Raw genomic sequence first — 21762 nt, forward strand, 5'->3', positions numbered from 1 at the left:
ATAGTGAAGATCCGGATAGGACCATTTATCAGTAGTAGTTCACATAGAAACAGGAGATCTCGTAGGGGGCATAGTTTAACAATAACAAGAACAACAACCATAAAACAGGTGAAGAGTGACACAAGTAGAAGCCCACACAGTAGAGAAGCTCTAGTGGCCACTAACGAGCAAGATGGTAAATTGGTAAAGGAGACAAAACGAAAAGAACGTGACAATTGGACAGAAGAAAGTACTCTCCGATGATACGCTCAGGCTAGACTTGTTTGGCGATTTGACGGACAGTTGAGACAGATAAAATTATAAAGGAATTCAAAATTAGAAGTCAGGCTTCTGGAGTTTTTAGGTCTTTCGAGTTGGACATGAGGCTGACTAAGTTGGGACATTTCCATAGATTCATAGAATTTACAGTGCAGAAGGAGGCCATTCGGCCCATCGAGTATGCACCGGCTCTTGTAAAGAGGACCCTACCCAACGTCAACACCTCCACCCCATCCCCATAACCCAGTAACCCCACCCAACACTAAGGGCAATTTTGGACACTAAGGGCAATTTATCATGGCCAATTCACCTAACCTGCACATCTTTGTGACTGTGGGAGGAAACCGGAGCACCCGGAGGAAACCCACGCACACACGGGGAGGATGTGCAGACTCCGCACAGACAGTGACCCAAGCCGGAATCGAACCTGGTACCCTGGAGCTGTGAAGCGATTGTACTATCCACAATGCTACCGTGCTGCCCCAATGAATCATTTTATGAAGCTCTTTCTGATCTCAGTCTTTTTCATGAGTATCTTTAAGAGTTTGAACCTGTGACCTGACGTCTGACTAAATTAGTCAAATCTATTTTCTGACTTGATTTTTTTCTACATTGTCTACGATTTCACGAGGTAGCCTCTCAGGTGTTTCCTTATTAAAGATTCTCCTAACTCCGCCCTCTAAAGCTAGCCTAATACAAAGCTTGCGAAATACAAAGGGCAACACGGTGGTACAGGGGTTAGTCCTGCGGCCTCAGCGCCAGAGACATGGGTTCGATTTCGACCTCAGGTGACTGTGCGGAGTCTGCACATTCTCCCTGTGTCTGCATGGGTCCCCCCCCCCCCCCCCTCCCCAGTCCAAAGATGTGCAGGTTGGGTGGAGTGGCCATGCTAAAATTGCCCCTTCGTGTCCAAACGGTAAGGTGGGGTTACAGGGATAGGGTGGGGGAGCGGGCCTAGGTAGGGTACTCCATCGGAGAGCTGGTGCAGACACAATGGTCAAATGGCTGTAGCGATTAAGAAATTAAACAAATGAATGAATATGATTGGCAGGTGGAAATTTAATAAATATCTGGCTGCATAAATACTTAATGCAATACTCCATGACTTGCTGAAATAACCATGAGCGAAGCTGGAAGAATCAATCTTTGGTCGATTAAGCACTCCATTCCCAAACCCCGGAGGATAACGCCAAACCTGCTGAACATATTTGAGCAAAAGATTAGAGTATGCGTTGGAGAAGTATATCTAGTTCTGCCAATACCACATCAAAGACATATTCATACTTTGGAGCAGTGGGTCGTTGATCTTGCGGTATGATTCTTGCTTAGGGGTTTCCATTCCCATAAAATATGAGAGGTCCCAGGTTCAAATCCCGGACGGGCCCAGCAAAGCACTTTCATGGGCGGCACATTAGCACAGTGGTTAGCACCAGGTTCCCAGATTCGATTCCCGCTTGGGTTACTGTCTGTGTGGAGTCTGCACGTTCTCACCGTGTCTACGTGGGTTTCCTCCAGGTACTCCGGTCTCCCCTCAAGTGCCGAAAGACGTGCTGTTCTGTGAATTGGGCATTCTGAATTCTCCCTCTGTGTACCCGAACAGGCGCCGGAATGTGGCGACTGGGGGCTTCTCACAGTAACTTCATTGCCGTGTTAATGTGAGCCCACTTGTAACACTAATAAAAATTATTCTCTAGGTGTGACTGTTGGGTCCGAGTTATTCCCAACGGATGTTGGGTATCGCAGGTGAAAACTCTTGGAATCATTTCAGAAACAATTGAATGCAATAATGGAATTGCAAGTGTTTCTAATTATATGCTGGTTGAAATGTCCACAGCTTGCTGTGTTGTGTATTTTCACTATTTAGGGTAGCTTTGTTTTTGGTGCTGCAGGAATAGTCAAGTCAATGACTGATTTATTTATTAAATTTAGCGTACCCAATTTTTTTTTCCAATTAATGGGCAATTTAGCATGGCCAATCCACTTAGCCTGCACATCTGTGGGTTGTGGGGGCGAAACTGGGAGAATGTGCAAACACCACACGGACAGTGATCGAACCTGGACCTTCGGCACCGCAAGGCAGCAGTGCTAACCACTGCGCCACCGTGCCGCCTGCTAATGACTGACTATTGAGTGCTCCTTTAAGTTCCAAGAATGGAGTAGACTTCTTAAGTCTATTATTCCATAGAGTTTTTGGAAAAGAGGAGAAGAACAGGTGTCTAAATGGGTGTTTTTAAAATTGAGATTAATTGGCAAAGTTAATCTGAGCAAATTTATAATAACAAAGGATTCCGGTCTAGGGGAAGTGGGAATAAGTCTGAAGCTTCTCACGGAAAGGGAAAAAGTTATTGGAGTGAGTTACAAGGGAAAGCATTTGAAGCAGTCAGCACATATGGTTTAAGAGAGGATTTATAGAGAGATGGGGGGGATATGGTGAGGTGAGAATTGTTAGTGAAGAACAATGGTGAACCTGTTGGTCCAAATGGCCTTTTCCTGTTGCTAGATCTGTGTTAACAGCATATGGTGTCCCTTTAAAGGGCAATGATGACTATAGGAAGGTGGACAGCTGGATTTTGGTAGTTTGGGATCGGCTTGTAATTTACTAAAAGCAGCAGCTGGACGGGCGATTGAACTGCGAAGAAAATGAAGAAGGCTGGTGATCTATCGTGTCAGAAGTATGGGTCCGTGCAGCTTGTGTGATTAACTTGAAGTATATTGATCCACTCGTTTTTCATGGCTTGTATTAAAGATTGCCATTTGGGGCCTCACGGTAGCATGGTGGTTAGCATCAATGCTTCACAGCTCCAGGGTCCCAGGTTCAATTCCCGGCTGGGTCACTGTCTGTGTGGAGTCTGCACGTCCTCCCCGTGTGTGCGTGGGTTTCCTCCGGGTGCTCCGGTTTCCTCCCACAGTCCAAAGATGTGCGGGTTAGGTGGATTGGCCATGCTAAATTACCCGTAGTGTAAGGTTAATGGGGGGATTGTTGGGATACGGGTTACGTGGGTTTAAGTAGGGTGATCATTGCTCGGCACAACATCGAGGGCCGAAGGGCCTGTTCTGTGCTGTACTGTTCTATGTTCTATGTTCTATTTCAGTGCTGCTGTGGAATTCTGAATATTATTGTGCTCCCTCTCACGCTGTTTGATTTATCCAGGAAAACCCCGACTCTCTGTGCCCCATGCTTTATTGATCTGTCATGGGCAGTAACTCTGGTTGCAAGGATGTGGGTGATCTGCATGATGTACAAAAACTGTTTTCTAACGTACATCATTGATGCAGCGCTGAAGTGTCTGCTGTCGTGTTTTTCAATCCACTGCCAGAGTTTTGTACTCTATATAAGCATGATGAGCGAGGCCTGTAAGGCATCATTTGTGCTCACTGCGATGCATGGTGTAAAGGCATGAATCTGGGGTTAGCACTGCTGCCTCACGGCACTGAGTTCGATCCCGGCCCCGGGCCCCTGTCCGTGTGGAGTTTGCACATTCTCCCCGTGTCTGCGTGGGTTTCACCCCCACAACCCAAAGATGTGCAGGGTAGGTGGATTGACCACGCTGAATTGCCCCTTAATTGGAAAGGTTAAATAAAACGTAAAGGCACTAATTTTTCTCCCAATCTTGAATTTGGGGTAGGAAGATTGGGAGTGGCCTCATACTATCTCTTGGTCTACTCATCCGTAATATAAAATGTGCTCATTATTTTGAGATGGCAGATAGCGTTTTCAGGGCAATTTAAATGCCCCGCAAGAATTTCGAGGTAAGCCACAAAAAATAAGAACGGACATGGATGACGTAAAGTCTTCAACAGATATCAACACGGTGTAAGCATTTAGTATGACTTGCCAGGTAATGGAGACTACAATGTCGGTTTGGAATGCTGTTCAGGATTTCGGGTGCAATGAGATGAGCTTCATAATCTAAATCTCTGACTTGGCTTCTAATTATATGCGTGAGCCCAGACCATAAACGATGGGCCATTCAACTACGGAAGACCCATTGTCCTCACACGACATTCACACACTACACTGCAGCAGGTGACCCGCCTCACTTCCCAAAAGCCGGAATGCCGGCTGCTGCATCGCCCTTTTCATTAACCTGGAGGTGTTCAGCCAGATTGCATCTCAGCTGTGCCTTTCGCTAATACATAGAAACGTCTGGATAGTTAGGGAATTGAATCACACATGTTTGCTGTATGGCCACAGCATCCTTCCTGTAATAAAATGCTTTATTACTGCCGGGAAAGTGAGGCACGAAAGCTGTGCCTTGCTTCTTCTCTCTCGTACTTTTATATTTAACTGCACCACTTGTTTCACACTCTCTTAAATAGAGTTTATATAACGTCTGGGAGTAACTGGACACTGGTGCATTTTTATGGTGGGAATTGCAAGCACTTGAGGCTTCTGTGATTTAACCCGGCTCACATTTGGCCCATAATGGTGTTCCCTGCTTCCATTTCCATTATTCCTTTGCTGCTGCTCATTGTTTACAACTAAATTGCTAAAAATTTAGTGCCGGGGTGCAGTTTCATAGTCTTTTCTGAATTCTCCCTCTGTACCTGAACAGGCGCCAGAATGTGGCGACTAGGAGAGTTTCACAGTAACTTCATTGTAGTGTTCATTAAGCCTAATGTAATAATCTTCTATTGTCACATGTATGAAGTTACTGTGATAAGCTCCTAGTCGCCACATTCCGGCGCCTATTCGGGGAAGCTAGTACGGGAATGAACCCGCGCTGCTGGCCTTGTTCTGTATTACAAACCAGCTGTCTAACCCACTGAGCTGAACCAGTCTGTACTTGTGACAATAACGATTATTAAACTTGCATTCCTGTTCAAGTTGTTAACTTATTTTCCTGTCCGAGTATCATATGGAGCGAAATGTAAACCCATTAAAGCAGAGTGGATACTGATCACATAACCAAACTTAATTCTGACTCTCTGCTTTTTGTCTGTAAACAGGCCGGAGATGGATAAAGCAGATGTTTATTGGGGCATTCCTGGTCCCAGCCATGGTGTGCGGAACTGCATTCTTCATAAACTTCATTGCAATGTATTATCACGCATCGCGAGCTATTCCTTTTGGAACAATGGTAAGCATGTCAGAATTTAACACCAGCAACACACCCTAACATCCCAAATCTTCACAAAGCTGAGTATAAATGCAGGAAGTCATTCAATTTGTCCTCTGATAGTAAAATGTGTCTCCCTCCGCACAGCACCGAGTATTAAATTATCTTCGTACACAGACTTCCTCGTTGACATTCAGCTGAACCTGCCTTTTACTGGTTTAACCCTGTGTCCTTGTTCACTTTATGTGGCTCTGAAAAGTCATACAGTATTGAAATAATTTTAAAGCTGAAGTATTGAGGCCTTTCTAAAACTGAATGGAGCATTCAATGTGGCTCGCCTGGAGAACTGTAAAGATTTAGCCAGGCGGCCGCTCTACCCCCTCCAGCTGAATATTTAGACCATAAAGGCAAATATGTGAGACTCACTTATGCTCAAAACTGTGCTCTTAAGTCTTATTCCTGCATCACCACTCCCCTGATCTACCTCTGGATGGCACCGCCACACTGCCTTTAAGCAATGACCATTTTGCCAGGGCTGTCTTGACATTCGAATCTGGAATGGGCTGGCATTATTTTAAATGATTTCATTCATCAAAATAAAACCCCAGAGTTTCTGTTTGAATTCTTTCTTATCGAGGAGTCGGAAATCGAGGTCCCTTTATTTTTTGTACGGGGGCGGGAAGAAGAGGGGACAAAAATCTGAGAGGCTAGTGGTGTGAAGGAAAAGGCCAAATGGTGCCTTTTTCCAGTGTTTAAAACAGGTTTGAAGATCTAAGGATGGCCGAGGGAGACTCCCGCCAAACAAATGGCTCAAACTGTCTGTCAATGCCGAAAGCTGCCCTGTCTTTAGCAAGAGATCACCTCTACCTTAAAGGTTCCCCAGTGATCAGCGATTATTTCGGCTCGAGACCTTTGGTTTAAATCTGCAGCTAATAGCTTGACTGTTTAGCACTGTGCAGTCGATCAAGAACATTGGCGCGCTGCAGGCGTCTTTAGAAGTTGGGATATTTCAAACTAGGGCTCAGGATAATCTGCATTCTTTGCAATTTCTGCAATCAGGGATAACAACAGTCACATTTCACACAGCTTTTCAGACAGCAGAATAAAAAAAATCAGGTGCCAATAAAGCACTAATTTGATTCAGACTGAGAAAGAGAAGAAATTGAGACTATGGCGGTAAGAAAATTCTGTAATAAATTCACTAACCAGTTCTCAACTCGTAAGCAATATGCAAATTCTGCGGCAGCCGCCCACATCACACAGAAGGAACCACAGCACTCGCGAGGCAGACCCAACCCTGATTGCTCCCATAGCAGATTAATTTTAATGCAACCTGCTAATATTTTAGACTTTACTTGAAAGCATATAATTGCTTTTATTAAGAAATAAATAACATACCAAATAGCAGTTTTGGGTCCCCTTTCTAAGGATGAATGTGCTGGCCTTGGAAAAGGATCGCAAGAATGATCCCTGGAATGAAGAACTTGTCGTATGAGGAACGGTTGAGGACTCTGGGTCTGTACTCTTTGGAGTTTAGAAGGATGAGGGGGGATCTTATTGAAACTTACAGGATACTGCGAGGCCTGGATAGAGTGGACGTGGAGAGGATGTTTCCACTAGTAGGAAAAACTACAACCAGAGGACACAATCTCAGACTAACGGGACGATCCTTTAAAACAGAGATGAGGAGGAATGTCTTCAGCCAGAGGGTGGTGAATCTGTGGAACTCTTTGCCGCAGAAGGCTGTGGAGGCCAAATCACTGAGTGTCTTTGAAACAGAGATAGATAGGTTCTTGATTAATAAGGGGATCAGGGCTTATGTGGAGAAGGCAGGAGAATGGGGATGAGAAAAATATCAGCCATGATTGAATGGTGGAGCAGACCCGATGGGCTGAGTGGCCTAATTCTGCTCCTATGTCTTATGGTCTTATAATCCTCAAAGCTGTAATGCTTGGCTGAATCACAGGAAAGGCTGCACGGTTGTAGTTCTGACTTGAGTGCTCTTAATTGAAGCCAAATTGACCTTGATTCCAATTGTGCGACAAGTTTGAGGCGAAGTGAAGCCGTTTTATGAGCCACAGCTGCATTATGATCTCAGTCGCAACTTAGGGACTGAAGTCGCACAAGAGGATATAGCTGTTTGTTGCTTATGGCTAATCAGCCAAGAGTTATGGGGTTTTCATTCCGGTAGAATGTTTCTTAATTCATATTCACTTTGGCTTAATGTATGAGAACCCAAAGTGACGGATATGAAACTTTCAGCTTCAAAGTTAAATCTCCTACCTTTCTTCGATCAGTTGTGGTCATTGTGATGTCAGGATTTTCCAGCGAATTCATATTTTAATTGATTGTGTTCTCACGTTTGTTTTAATGGATCCCTGATGCCCGTTAATCATTCCTACAGTAGACAAGGGAGTTCAAAATAACCTCCGTTGGTGGAAATTCTCAGCCAACAGTCCCATCTCTTTGGGTTGACCCGACCTTGATGAATACTACGCAGCACTTGCAGCCAACCATTATCTGCATGCAATCATTTTCAATCCTAATCACGCCAATGAGGGTTTACAGTTTAGCAAGACATTTCGGTAATGCAATTTAAACAAAATGCGCAGTGGAATTGAATTGACTTTTAAGACACTTTTCTTTCCTTCTTGAAGGTTGCTGTGTGCTGCATCTGTTTCTTCGTCATCCTCCCCCTGAATCTGGTGGGGACTATTCTTGGTAGAAATATGTCGGGACAGCCCAACTTTCCTTGTCGTGTCAATGCAGTACCCCGTCCAATTCCAGAGAAGAAATGGTGAGTGCGTAGCAGCGGTTTATTAATCATTTGGTGGGTTATGCATTGTTGGCTTTTAAAAGTAAAATGCGTTAAACGTGTTAAACCTGCAAATTTGCAAACATGGAGCTAATTTCTATCTCGAAAGCTCCGAGTTGGCTATATCGGTGGTGAAGTTTCCTGGGTATTGTTGGCATTACTATGGATGCCTTGAGTGCTTTTTGGCATTCGGAGTCCGTCCCGTGCACCCTAGTAGAACGCAGTCACATTTCTTGTGGGATTAGCCTGTGTAGTCAGCATTGAGTGTTTGTTCACGTACCGACATTTAAACTGCTGATGAAAGCTAACTGGAAGAAAGATTATGAAACAAACCCTGACACTGAAATGAAGATGTTTGGACAGATGGCCAAAAGATTGGTCAAAGAGGCAGGTTTTGAGAAACGCTTTGGAGGAGGTGGGAGAGATTCAGGGAGAGAATTTCAGAGCTTACCCACCGAGGCAGCTGTAGGCACAATCTTCAGTAGTGGGACATATAATTTAGGGGATTTTGTTTGGTGGGTGTGGTGGTTGCTGGGAAATGAGGCCAGAATTAGTGCAGCATCAACATCTGACTTGCCGGGCTGCAGGAATATTGAGCTGGTGTAAACCGTGTGGCCCTCCCAGCCTACTCCAGCAATTTACTGCATGACGGCTGAGTTACCTCAACACCATCTTCCTGCACTATCCCCATGTCCCTTGATATAGAACATAGAACAGTACAGCACAGAACAGGCCCTTCGGCCCTCAATGTTGTGCCGAGCCATGATCACCCTACTCAAACCCACGTATCCACCCTATACCCGTAACCCAACAACCCCCCCCTTAACCTTACTTTTATTAGGACACTACGGGCAATTTAGCATGGCCAATCCACCTAACCCGCACATCTTTGGACTGTGGGAGGAAACCGGAGCACCCGGAGGAAACCCACGCACACAGGGGGAGGACGTGCAGACTCCACACAGACAGTGACCCAGCCGGGAATCGAACCTGGGACCCTGGAGCTGTGAAGCATTTATGCTAACCACCATGCTACCCTGCTGCCCCCATATCATTAGTATCTAGAAATCTATTGCCCTCCATTTTGAACATACTCAACGACTGTGCCTCCAGAGCAGCAAGAACATGGCAGAGAATAAATGTGAAGTTATCCAATTTGGTGGGGAAAAAACAAATTGAGAGAGACTCATTATCATTCGATAAGAAGACCTTAAGTGTACACAATACTCCAGGTGTGCTCACCAAGGCTCTATACAACTGTAGCAAGACTGCCTTCCTCCTGTACTCAGATCCTCGAACAATAAAGGCTCACACCATTTTCCTCCCTAATTGCACGCTGCACCTGCATGGAGGACCAAGAACACTCCAGTTTCCCAGTCTCTCTCAATTTGTTTCTTCCCACCAAATTGGATAACTTCACATTTATTCTCTCTGCCATGTTCTTGCCCACTCACTTAGCGTGTCTCAAGTCTCTTTGAAGCCTCATTGCATCCTCCTCACAAATCACATTCCAGTTTTGTCATCGGCAAACTTGGAAATATTACATTTGGTTCCCGTACCAGCCTCCCCGGACAGGCGCCGGAATGTGGCGACTAGGGGCTTTTCACAGTAACTTCATTGAAGCCGACTCGTGACAAGTGATTTTCATTTCATTACATCCAAACGTGAATAGCCTGGGCCCAAGCACTGATCATTGAGGCATCCCATGAGTCACAGCATGCCAATCTGGGAATGACCCATCTATCTCTATAGTCTCTTATCTGACCATTGACCAATCCTCACTCCATGCCAGTATATTTCCCCAGTCCCATGGGCTCTAACTTTGCAGAACTACTCGCCTGCGTAGGACCTATTTGAAAACCCTGTGAAAATACATGGGTCATTGAAAATGTAGTTGAGGATGAGGTGAGATCGGTCATGATCTCATTGAATGGCGGAGTGGCCTCGATGGGCCGAATGGCGTACTCCTGCGTCTTATGACATTCCAGCCCCATTAATTTCTCCAGCACTACTTTTTCACTAATACTAATTTACTTCAGATCCTCAATCTCATGGTTCCCCAATGTTCAGGGAGAATTTTGGTATCCTCCATGAAAATTGATTGATTGATTTATTGCCAGAGAAAAGTATTCTGCGTACAACCCATACCGATCGTTCCATACGTTCCATGGAGGAAAAAACCCCCATAGGACATGCATAAATACTCAATGTAAATACATAGACATAGTAGTGGGTAGAGTGGGTGAAGACAAAAGAACAACAAAAGATCAGCCATGATCTAATTGAATGGCGGAGCAGGCTCGAGGGGCCAGATGGCCTACTCCTGCTCCTAGTTCTTATGTTCTTATGTTCTTATACAGCACAGGAACAGGCCCCTCGGCCCTCCAAGCCTGTGCCGACCATGATGCCCGTCTAACCTAAAACATTCTGCACTTCCGGGGTCTGTGTCCCTCTATTCCCATCCTATTCATGTGTTTGCCAAAGCGCCCCTTAAATGTCACTATCGTACCTGCTTCCACTACCTCCCCCGGCAGCGAGTTCCATGCACCGACTACTCTGTGTAAAAATAAAAAAAAACAGAACTTCCCTTGCACATCTCCTCTAAACTTTACGCCTCGCTCCTTAAACCTATGTGCCCTAGTAATTGACTCTTCCACCCTGGGGAAATGGCTTCTGACTCTGTGTCCCTCATAGACTTCTATCAGATCGCCCCACAACCTCCGTCGTTCCAGTGAGAACAAACAGAGTTTATCCAACCTCCTCATAGCTAATGTCCTCCATACCAGGCAACACCCTGGTAAACCTCAAAATATTTAAGTAGACATATAAAGTATTTGTTTATTGTCTCCACCGTTTCCTTATTCCCCACTATAAATTCTCTGCCTGCAGTGGACCCACGTTTGTATTTACTAACCTTTTCCTTCTAACATACCTGTAGAAGCTTTTACCGTCTGTTTTTATGCTTGCTATTTTAATTTCACGTTCTATTTTCTCTTCCTCAATTTCTTGGTTCTCTGTGCTGAGTTTTAAAATGCTCCCAATCCTCAGGCGTGATACTTTTTTTGGCAACTTTCAATGACTCCTCGTTAGATCTAATAGACTAATAGAATCTTTAACTTGTTAGCCACGGTTGGATTACTGTTCCTGCTGCCTTTTTGTACCTCACAGGCATGTAAATTTGTTGCAAACCATGTATTAATTCTTTAAGTGCTTGCCATCACCTGTCTACTGTCATGCCTTTTAATGTAGTTCCCCAATCTACCTGAGCCAACCCGCCCCTCATTCCTTCATGGATTCCTTTGTTTGGATTAAAACCTTAGTTTTGGATTGACCTACAACACTTTCAAACTTCATGTAAAGTTCTAGCATGGTCACGAAAGGCTCTTTTACAACAAGATACCTGCTTCTCATTGTACAATGCTAGATCTAAAATAGCCCATTCTCTGGTTGGCTCCTCAACAAACCTTTGTAGAAAACAATGTGTCCATTCCAGAAATATGTAGATTGAGGTCCCCCATGATTACTGTATTCCTTGTTACATGCACCTCTAATTTCCTGATTTATAATGTACCCAACATCGCCACTCCCATCCGGTGACCTCTAAACAACTCCTATCAAAGGTTTGCTGCCCTTTGCTGTTCCCAAGCTCCACCCAAACTGATTCTTCCTTTTCCAATCCAAGATTCTCTCTCATTAATGTACTACTCCCATCCTTTATTAACCGTGCAACCCCACTCCCTTTTCTTTTTAGCCTATCCTTCCTAAATGCCAAATGCGCTTGAACTTTCAGTTCCCAGCCTTGGTCACCCTTCAGCCATGTCTCTGTAATGGCAATTAGAACACATTACTTCTATTTGGGCCGTCATTCGTCTATCTTGTGAATGCTATGTGCATTCAAATAGAGTGCCATTCGTTCTTAATTATTTTCCCAATCTCTGGCTGTAGCTACTGGCGCACTCTTGTGTTTTGGCCATTCTGTCCATTTTTGGTGCAGTTTGACAACCATTTAGAACCAGAGGACATTTAGGGCACAGAAAGAGGCCATTCAGTCTGTGCCAGCCGGTAAAAAGGAAATGTATTGGCTGTCTTTTTTTAAATTCCATTGTTGCTATCCTGCTGTCTTACCATCACTCTCTTTGGCTTATCACAACTTCCCTCACCCCCACTATTTAGTTTTGAGATTGTCCTGGTATATGAATCACGCAACATTAGTATGCAGATACAGCAGGTGGTTAGGGAGGCAAATGGGAAGGTGTTGTTTATTGCAGGGAGGGAGTGGATGTTTTGTGACAGTTTTATTGGCTGCTGGTGAGACCACGTCATGTTTTGGTCTCCATTATTTGACAGGACACAATTGCATTCAAAGCAGTTCAAAGACAGTTCACTCGACTGATTCCTGGATTGAGGGGGTTGAATGAGGGTAGGTTGGGCCTTAACGCGTTGGAGTTTAGAAGATCGAGAATTGATTTTATTGAAACCTATTGGATCCTGAGGGAACTTAGCAGGGTGGGTACTGAAAGGATGTTTCCTATTCCAGGGGAGATTAAAACTAGGGGGCACAGTTTCAAAATAAGGGGGTCTCCCATTTAAGATGGAGGTGAGAATTTTTTTCTGAGGGCCATGAACCTGGAACAGTCCTTCCCAGACAGCGGTGGAGGCAGGGCCATTGAATATTGTTACGGCCAGACTAGATTGAGTCCCTTGTCAATAGAGAATCTGAGGGTGCAGGAAGGATAGTGAGGGCATAATCTGATCAGACAGGATCTTGAATGGTGGAGTAGCCTGGATGGGTTCAAATGGCCTTCCCCTGCTCCTAATACTAATTATAGAAGCAAGCTGCTTTGTCCTGGGTGGTGCCGAGCTTCTTGTGTTGATGTAGCGTCATTGGCTGAGACAGTATTTATTGCCTACTCCAGTTGCCCTTAAGAAGGTGGTGGTGAGTGCCACCTTGAACCGTTGCAGTTCATGTGGTGTAGGCACATCCATTGAGCTGTTAGGAAGGGAGTTTCTGGATTGTGACCCAGCGACAGTGAAGGAACAGCAGATATATGGCCAAGTCAGGATGGTGAGTGACTTGGAGGGGACCTCCAGGTGGAGGTGTTTCCTTGTATCTGCTGCCCGTGTATGATAGGAATGGATAATGCCATGGAGTTTAAAAACAAGGATGAGGATTTTGAAATTGAGGCACTATTTAATCTGGACATCAAGCACAGGAAGGATGGGTAAATGGGAGGTGGTTAAATTTAGGATGTGGGCAGCTGAGTTTCGGATGAGCTCAAGGTAATGGAAGTGTGCAAGGTGGGAGGCTGACCAGAGCATTGGAATAGTCCAGAGGTAACAGTGACAGTGATGAGGGTTTCTGTAGCAGACAGGCAGGGGCAGAGACAGGAGATGTTGAGGAGTTGTAAGTAGGTGGTCCGAGGAAACAGGGCAAAAAGCTCAGCTCCACTCCCAAGTTTGGAAATGGTTTGATTTATCCTCAGGAAAGAAATGAACTCAGTGGCTCGGGAATTGAATTCAGAGTGGGGTCCAAAATTGTGGAGGCATTGGTGGTGATCTTTCAGGGATCACTGGAGGCAGCGAGGGTCCCAGAGGACTGGAAAATGGCTAAAAGAAGGGAGGGAGGCAGAACACAGGAAATTATAGGCTGGTGAGCCTGACATTGGTGATTGGTAAGACTTGAGTCCATTATTAAAGATGAGATTGCACAGAGAAGTTCTCCCCATATTCTGGCCAATGTTTATCCATCACTCATCATTCACAGAGTCACAATGATTATGGTTCAGAAGGCTATGCGGACCATCGTATTTGCTCCAACTCTCCAAAGGTGCTATTAACCAAGTGTCATTCTCTTGCCTTCTCCCCGTAACCCTGCACATTCTTCCTTTTTAGATAATACAATCCCCTCCTTAATACCTTGAATGAGCCTGCCTCCACCACACTCACTCCAGTGCCTTTCAGACCCTCGCCACTCACCCTGTGAAAAAGTTTTTCCTCGTCTCTGTGCCCACTCGTTCTCGATCCACCGACGGGAACAGTTTTTCCCGATCTACTCTGTCCAGATCCCTCATAATTTTGAAAACTTTGATCAAATCTCTTCTCCAGTTTCTCTTCTCCAAGGGAAACATTCCCAGCTTCTCCAATCTGTCTTTGTAACTGAAGTTCCTCGTTCCTGGAACCATCCTCTCGTGAGTCTTTCCTGCACTCTCTCTAATGCCTTCGCATCTTTCCTGAAGTGTGGCTCCCAGACTGGGCAATACTGCAGGTGAAGCTGAACCTGTGTCTTCAACAAGTTCAACATAACCTCCTTGCATTTGTACTCTGCTCCCAGTAATAAAGCCCAGGATACTGGTGAGCTTCATTAGCAGCTCGCTCGACCTGGTGCCACCTTCAATGACTTTTGCACATATAAACCCAGGTTCCTCTCTCCTTTGCTTTATTTTATATTGCCTCTCCATGTTCTTCCTACCAAAATTAATCACTTCACACTTGCAGGGCAGGTCAAAGACTAGGAATTCTACGTGGCGTGTAACTCAACTCCTGACCCCCCCCCCAAAAGCCATCTACAAGGCACAAGTCAGGAGTGTGAGGGAATACTCTCCACTTGCCTGGATGAGTGCAGCTCCAACAACACTCAAGAAGCTCAACGCCATCCAGGACAAAGCAGTCCCGCTTGATTGCTCCTCCTTCCAGAAACATTCACTCCCTCCATCACCGACACACAGTATCAGCTGTGTGTACCATCTACAGGATGCACTGCAGTAACTCACCAAGGTTCCTTAGGCAGCAGCTTTCAAACCCACGACCATCTAGAAGGACAAGGGCAGCAGATACCTGGGAACCCCACCACCTGGAGGTTCTCCTCCAAGTCGCTCACTAATCTGACTGGGAAATATATCGGCTGTCCCTTCACTGTCGCTGGGGCAACATCCTGAAACTCGCTCCCTAACAGCACAGTGGGTGTACCTGCACCTCGAGGACTGCAGCGGTTCAAGAAAACAGCTCACCGCCACCTTCTGAAGGGCAATTATTGATGGGCAATAAATGCTGGTCTAACCAGCGATGCCCACATTCTGTAAAATTAATTTTTAAAAAAAACTTTGGCACTGAATTTCATCTGCCACTTGTCCACCCATTCGATCAACTTGTCTCTGTCTTTATGAAGTTCTACATGTCCTCTTCATAGTTCATAATGCTTCAAAGTTTTTTATCATCTGCAAACTTTCAAATTGCGCTCTCTGCACCAAGCTCCAAGTCCTTATTATAATAGATGATTGGTTAATATTGCCCATTCTTTGTGGGAGCTTGGTTGTGGGGAAATTGTTTACCTCTGTGACGTTTTTAAAAATCTATTTTATTTGGGGATGTCCTGAAGTTGTGAAAGGCACTATTTAAATGTCCTTTCGCTTTCTCGAAAGGAATGGTTAATGTTTGAGTTCTTAAACACCGGTGTGATGACTTTCTGAGACTGAATAATTTTACTTTATTGCGATGCGGCCAAGACTGCATTTATTGTTGTTGTGTTTTCACTACTGACCAGCTTGCCAGGCCACTTCACAGGGCGTTGAGAGGCAATTCATCAAGTTCGCATTTACAATTTGCCATGACTTGAACCTGTCACCCCCCCCCCCCTCCTGCTTGTTCAGAACCCATAATTGCTAAACCAGCGTACTCTTGAAAACAAGTGAGGATGGAGAACTGCAAGGAGCCACGGGTCCCAAACATGAACTGTCCCAGTGTAGTGAGGTCAACGGTTTAGGATTTTTTTTTACGTGAAAGAAGTTTGCAAGAGGTTAAGTAAGCATTGCAAGGTGATTGAAAGATTATCTCGAGCAGGGAAATGAGGGGATTAAATTAGTTCCAAAAAGGGAGGGAATGGAAAAAGGTGGCTGCAGAAGTGGGTAGGAAATTCTAAACATTTAACAACTTCAGGCATTATCCTCTCTCTCTCTCGCTCTCTCTCTCTCTCTCTGCCCCCCCCCCCCCCCCCCCCACCTCATTTTTGTGCCTGACTTTATTCTTCTCCTTTAGAAGACATGCTAATAATGTTGGTGCAGCTGTCACGTAACGGGAAAGTACATAGTGTCCATTTTACCTACAATTCTCACTGGCTTTCAACAAGGTGCTTAAGCTAGTAATTTAACATCTTCAGCGCACCTTGTACAAATGCTTAGTAGTGGTCTGGAACACCGTGTTTATCCAGCTTTATATGAGTACTCTCTGGGGAGTAAGGAAAGGCAATTTACAACTTCCTTCAATGGGGTGAACACAGGCTCTTTCCTCTGTTATGGGAAGGGTAGAAATTGTTAACCTTTTGACCTTGCTGTGTTTAACGCCAGCTCACAAAGCCAAACTAAAAAGGCCTCTTCACAGTTGGAATCTCTCTTGGACAATGCCACATCCACAGATGATGCCCTCGACGTGTTGCATTCAGCTGACTGTTGCTACTTTTGATCTTGTGTTGCAGGTTCATGGAGCCAGCTGTTATTGTATGCTTGGGTGGAATCCTGCCTTTTGGATCTATTTTTATTGAAATGTAAGTTTCTTTGTGCTGCGGGCCGTTCATTATACTTCAGCACAGGTTCACATTGTATTGTGTAGTCAAAGGCTGAATTCATAACTTACTTGGTGCTTACATAATATGTTATAGAGGGGAACTGTTATGAGGCCTCTCCCCACATCCCTCCTCATCAGATACTTCAAAATTTTAGAAAATGTAAAACAATCTAGGCATAGTAGGAGGCCACTCAGCCTATCGTGTCTGCACCATCCGGAAATCGGGTCCTCGAGCCTAATCTCGTTTAGATATCAAAGAATTTACAGTGCAGAAGGAGGCCATTCGGCCCATCGAGTCTGCACCGGCTCTTGGAAAGAGCACCCTACCCAAGGTTAACACCTCCACCGTATCCCTATAACCCAGTAACCCCACCCAATACTAAGGGCAATTTATCATGGCCAATCCACCTAACCTGAACATCTTTGTTTAGCAGCATTTGATTCGTAGCCATGGAGGCGATGGGACTTCAGTTGCAAATTCAGATACCTGTTAAATGAGTTGAGGGTTTCTGCCTCTATCACCCTTTCTGGTAGTGAATGCCAGGCCCCCACAACCCTCTGGATGGGCAAAAAAGAGTTTCCCTCACTTTCCGTCTAACCCTTTTTATCGATCAATCGGCATTAATGATTCAAATAAAACCGCCTCAAAAAGTAAGGTGGAGACTGAGTTACTATTTTTGACAAAGTCCTTAAAATTTCAATAGCTGCATGGATCAAAATTTTTGGAGTGAACTGCATGCAAGTGCGGGTCAGACAGCACGATCTCTGGTAAAGGGTCATCAAACTGAAACATTGATTCTGTTCCTGATGCTGCCTGCGCTGTTGAATATTTTCCACATTTAACCACAGTTTTAAACACATTTCATGGTGATCTGACTGTGCTGAGGTGTCTCATTGAGACTGCTTATCTCTAATACTTGACTTGTAGTGATGATGTATTGGTACAAATATATTATAGGGAAACCACGCTAAAATCCGCATCTTCACTGTAGCTTTTGTGATAATTCTCTTCATTCATCGCCACGTTTAGTTTTCCACCAGCAGCTTTACTACAAATCTGTTTTCTACAGTTAATCCACTCCAGAAATGACCCAGGGTTAATTGTTTGTTATAATTCAAGTGAAAATTTCATGCAGTCATCTTTACTGATGTAATTCAGCGTTGGCCGCAATAATGTACTGGGTTTCTAAATTGCACTGCATTAGAGAAATTTGATCTGGAAGCATTTGAGAAAATTGTACAACTCAACATATTATTGACTTCCGAAGATGAGTCATATCAGGTTCAAAATGTTAACTCCTCTCTACAGAAGCTGCCAGACCTGCTGATTTTCCTGAATTTTCTGTTTTTATTTCCGATTTCTAGCATCCACAGTTTGATTATTTGGAGATATCTGTATCATCAAATACAACCTTGTTTCATACCATTTTTGTTTAAACTTGTGTGCAATCTAAGGTAGAGTGATTTCATCCAAATCCAGTTCTTGCTATAGTTTAACTGCAGTAGTGGCCAAATCAGAAGTTCATGCCTAGGAACCATCCTTGTTTTATGTCTGAACTTGTGCTTCAGGATCAAAGGAAGGCAACAGCCAGATCCTGACTCGACGTGAAATGGATACAGTTGGCACCATTTGCTCTTTGGAAAAAAAATTGAATTAAAAAGAAATGTTGCTCCCTGTTCTGAAATTGCTGACTCTCGTTGGGATTTGGTTCCAAGACGGCTGCTATTCCCTCTGGTCCATGACTGAAGTGACCAGTCTTATTGTGGGCCAGGGCTGCAGGTGTTATTTGGGCTGGTTTAGCACACTGGGCTAAACAGCTGGCTTATAATGCTAGGCTAGCATCGCGGGTTCAATTCCCATACCGGCCTACCCGAACAGGCGCAGGAATTTGGTGACTAGGGGCTTTTCACAGTAGCTTCATTGAAGCTTGCTTGTGACAAGTGATCATTATTTGATCATGGTGAGCCCTGCAGAAGAGTCATAGGGACGCAAAAGATGTTTCTTTCTGCAAAGAGAGCACGGTGGCACAGTGCTTCAGCACGGCTGCTTCAGCCCCAGAGACTCCGGCCTCGGGTGACTTTCTGTGTGGAGTTTCCCCCGTGTGTGCGTGGGTTTCCTCCGGATGCTCTGGTTTCCTCTCAGTCCAAAGATGTGTAGGTTAGGTGGATTGGCACGATAAATTGCCCCTTAGTGTCCAAGGATGTGCAGGTTAGGTGGGGTTACTGGGATAAGGCGGAGGAGTCGGTCTAGCTCGGGTGCTCTTTTAGAGGGTCGGTGCAGATGCGAAGGGCAGAATGGCCTCCTGCACAGTAGGAATTTTATGGCTCTATAAATGCTGCCAGACCCGAGTTTTCCAGCGTTTTCTGTTTTTATTGCAGCGAACTAAACCAGGTTCCAGCATAAGACGCAGGATAACAAACAGCAATGAAACCCCAGCAGAATATTTCCTTCCCTTGCTCAAAAACTCTGAAGTCAGAACATATGTTGCCCTGATAGCATGTGTGGGCATGTGAGAGAGTTCGCTGTGTGCGGATCTTTTGATTCTGAACCATCTTCCTTCATAATTAAATGCGCAATTTATACTTGTAAATTAATGCAATGGCTGGAAGTGATTCTTGGGCGCTTGAATTTTAAGTTGAACTACCCCCTCTATTTATTGCTAAAAATGATCTTGGGGGCAGCACGGTAGCATAGTGGTTAGCACTGTGGCTTCATAGCACAAGGGTCCCAGGTTTGATTCCTTGCTGGGTCACTCTCTGTGCGGAGTCTGCATGACACCAGGAGTTTAAAAAAAAAATCATTCATTGTAGAAGAATGAGAATGGGATCGCCGAGAAACCCATAAACTTCTAGAGGACTAGACAAAGTAGATGCAGCAAGGATCAGCCATGGTCATAATGAATGGCAGAGCAGGCTCGAAGGGCTGAATGATCTATTACTTCTCCGCTTTTCCGATTCTGTGTGGGATCTGGGCGGTGCTAGCTATGCCAAGCTGGCCGAATGACCGCATTTATTGACCATCCCTCATGTTGCCCTTGAGAGGATTGCGGTGCACCATTTTCCAAAAGTGCCGCAATCAAGTGATATATGTACTCTCCACAATATTGTTCCGGTGGGCAGTTGCAATGAAACAGTGGTAATATATTTCCAAGTGAGGATGCTGTGTGACTTTGAAGTAGTGGTGGTGTTCTGATACACTTCTGCCCCTGTCCTGGTGAGTGGTAGAGGTTGCGGAGTTGGAAGATGTCATCAAGGGAACCTTGGTGATTTGGTGCAGAGCATTTTGCAGATGATGCGCATTGCATTCTGTGTTGTTGGTGGAGGAGGTGAATGTTTAAGATGCTGCTCAAGCGGGTTGCTTTGTCCTGGATGGTGTTTAGGTTATTGAATATTGCGCTCATCCAGGCAAGTGGAGGGTATTTCATCACACATCCAATTTAAAACATAGAACGTAGAAAAATACAGCACAGAACAGGCCCTTCGGCCCACGATGTTGTGCCGAACCTTTGTCCTAGATTATCATAGAATTTACAGTGTAGAAGGAGGCCATTCGGCCCATTGAGTCTGCACCGGCTCTTGGAAAGATCACCTTACCCAAGGTCAACACCTCTACCCTATCCCCACGACCCAGTAACCCCACCCAACACTAAGGGCAATTTTGGACACTAAGAGCAATTTATCATCCACCCAACCTGCACATCTATGGACTGTGGGAGGAAACCGGAGCACCCGGAGGAAACCCACGGACACACTGGGAGAACGCGCAGACTCCACACAAACAGTGACCCAGTGGGGGAATCGAACCTGGGACCCTGGCGCTGTGAAGCAATTGTGCTATCCACATTTGTGCCTGATAGATGGTGGACAGGTTTTGTGGTGTCAGGAGATGAGTCAGTTGCTGCATATTTCCCAGCCTTCGATCTTGTAGCTGCACAATATGTGACTGGTTTAGTTTCTATTCAGTGGTGCTGCCCAAGGTGATATAGATTTAACGACGGTGGTGCTAAGGGGCAGCACAGTGGTTAGCACAGTTGCTTCACAGCTCTAGGGTCCCAGGTTCGAATCCCGGCGTGGGTACTGTCTTTGTGGAGTCTGCATGTTCTCCCCGCGTGTGTGTATTGGTTTCCTCTGGGTGCTCCAGTTTCCTCCCACAGTCCAAAGACGTGCAGGTTCGGTGGATTGGCCATGATAAATTGCCCTTGGTGTCCAAAAAGGTATTTGGGGTTGCTGGGTTACGGGAATAGGGTGGAGGCATGGGCTTAAGTGGGGTGCTCTTTCCAAGGGTCGGTGCAGACTCGATGGGCCGAATGGCCTCCACTGTAAATTTTGTGATTCTGTGACGCCATTGAACATCAAAGGACTTGGTTTAGACTCAACCTTATTGGAATGATCATTGCCCCACATGTGTGGTTCAAATATTACTTGCCTGAATGTTGTCCAATGTCAAGCACAGATTGCTCATTATCTGAGGAGTTGCGACTAGACCTTAACTCTACGGTCATCTGTGGACATGCCCACCTATGATGTATTAGAGGTTATTAATGAAGAAGTTGAAAGTGATTTAGCCAAGTGCACTGACCTAGTCAACTCCTGGCACCAAGATCCTTGACCTCCCAACAATAACAAGCTCCCCTTGTGTTAGGCATGACTTCATTCTTTGGCAGGTTTCCCCCTTGATCCCATTGACTTCAGCTTTACTCTGGCTCTTTGATGCCAAACTTGCCCAAAGGCTGCTTTAATGTCGAGGCAAGTCACTCTCTCCTCCTCTCTTAAATTCAACTCCTTTCTCCATATTTGGACCAAGGCTGTAGTGAAGTCTGGAACTGAGCAGTTCTGACGGAACTCAAACGGAACATTGCCGCACAGGATATTGATGAGTCTCCAGTGCACTCGACCATTTCCTGACATCACAGGGAGTGAATGGAATTGGATGAATACTAGCATTGTGATTCTGGAGATCTCGGGCGGCGGCAGATGGATCATCCATTTGACAATTTTGGGTGAAGATTGTTGTAGACACTCTTCAGCCTTGTCTTTTGAATGCACGTGCTGGACATCACCACCATGTTCCTC

General features: G+C 45.1%; 1 protein-coding gene across 1 annotated transcript in view; it reads left to right on the forward strand.

Moving 5' to 3' along the window:
- The window catches only part of tm9sf3 (transmembrane 9 superfamily member 3), a 128477-nt gene that overhangs the window by 92401 nt on the left and 14314 nt on the right, over positions 1 to 21762 (forward strand). Inside the window, exons 9-11 of the mRNA XM_038782816.1 lie at positions 5209 to 5339; positions 7976 to 8115; positions 16601 to 16669. Coding sequence (XP_038638744.1) covers positions 5209 to 5339; positions 7976 to 8115; positions 16601 to 16669 — 340 coding nt within the window. The remainder of the gene's footprint in view (positions 1 to 5208; positions 5340 to 7975; positions 8116 to 16600; positions 16670 to 21762) is intronic.

The sequence above is a fragment of the Scyliorhinus canicula genome, chromosome 22 (assembly GCF_902713615.1).
Source record: "Scyliorhinus canicula chromosome 22, sScyCan1.1, whole genome shotgun sequence".
Classification (NCBI taxonomy): Eukaryota; Metazoa; Chordata; class Chondrichthyes; order Carcharhiniformes; family Scyliorhinidae; genus Scyliorhinus; species Scyliorhinus canicula.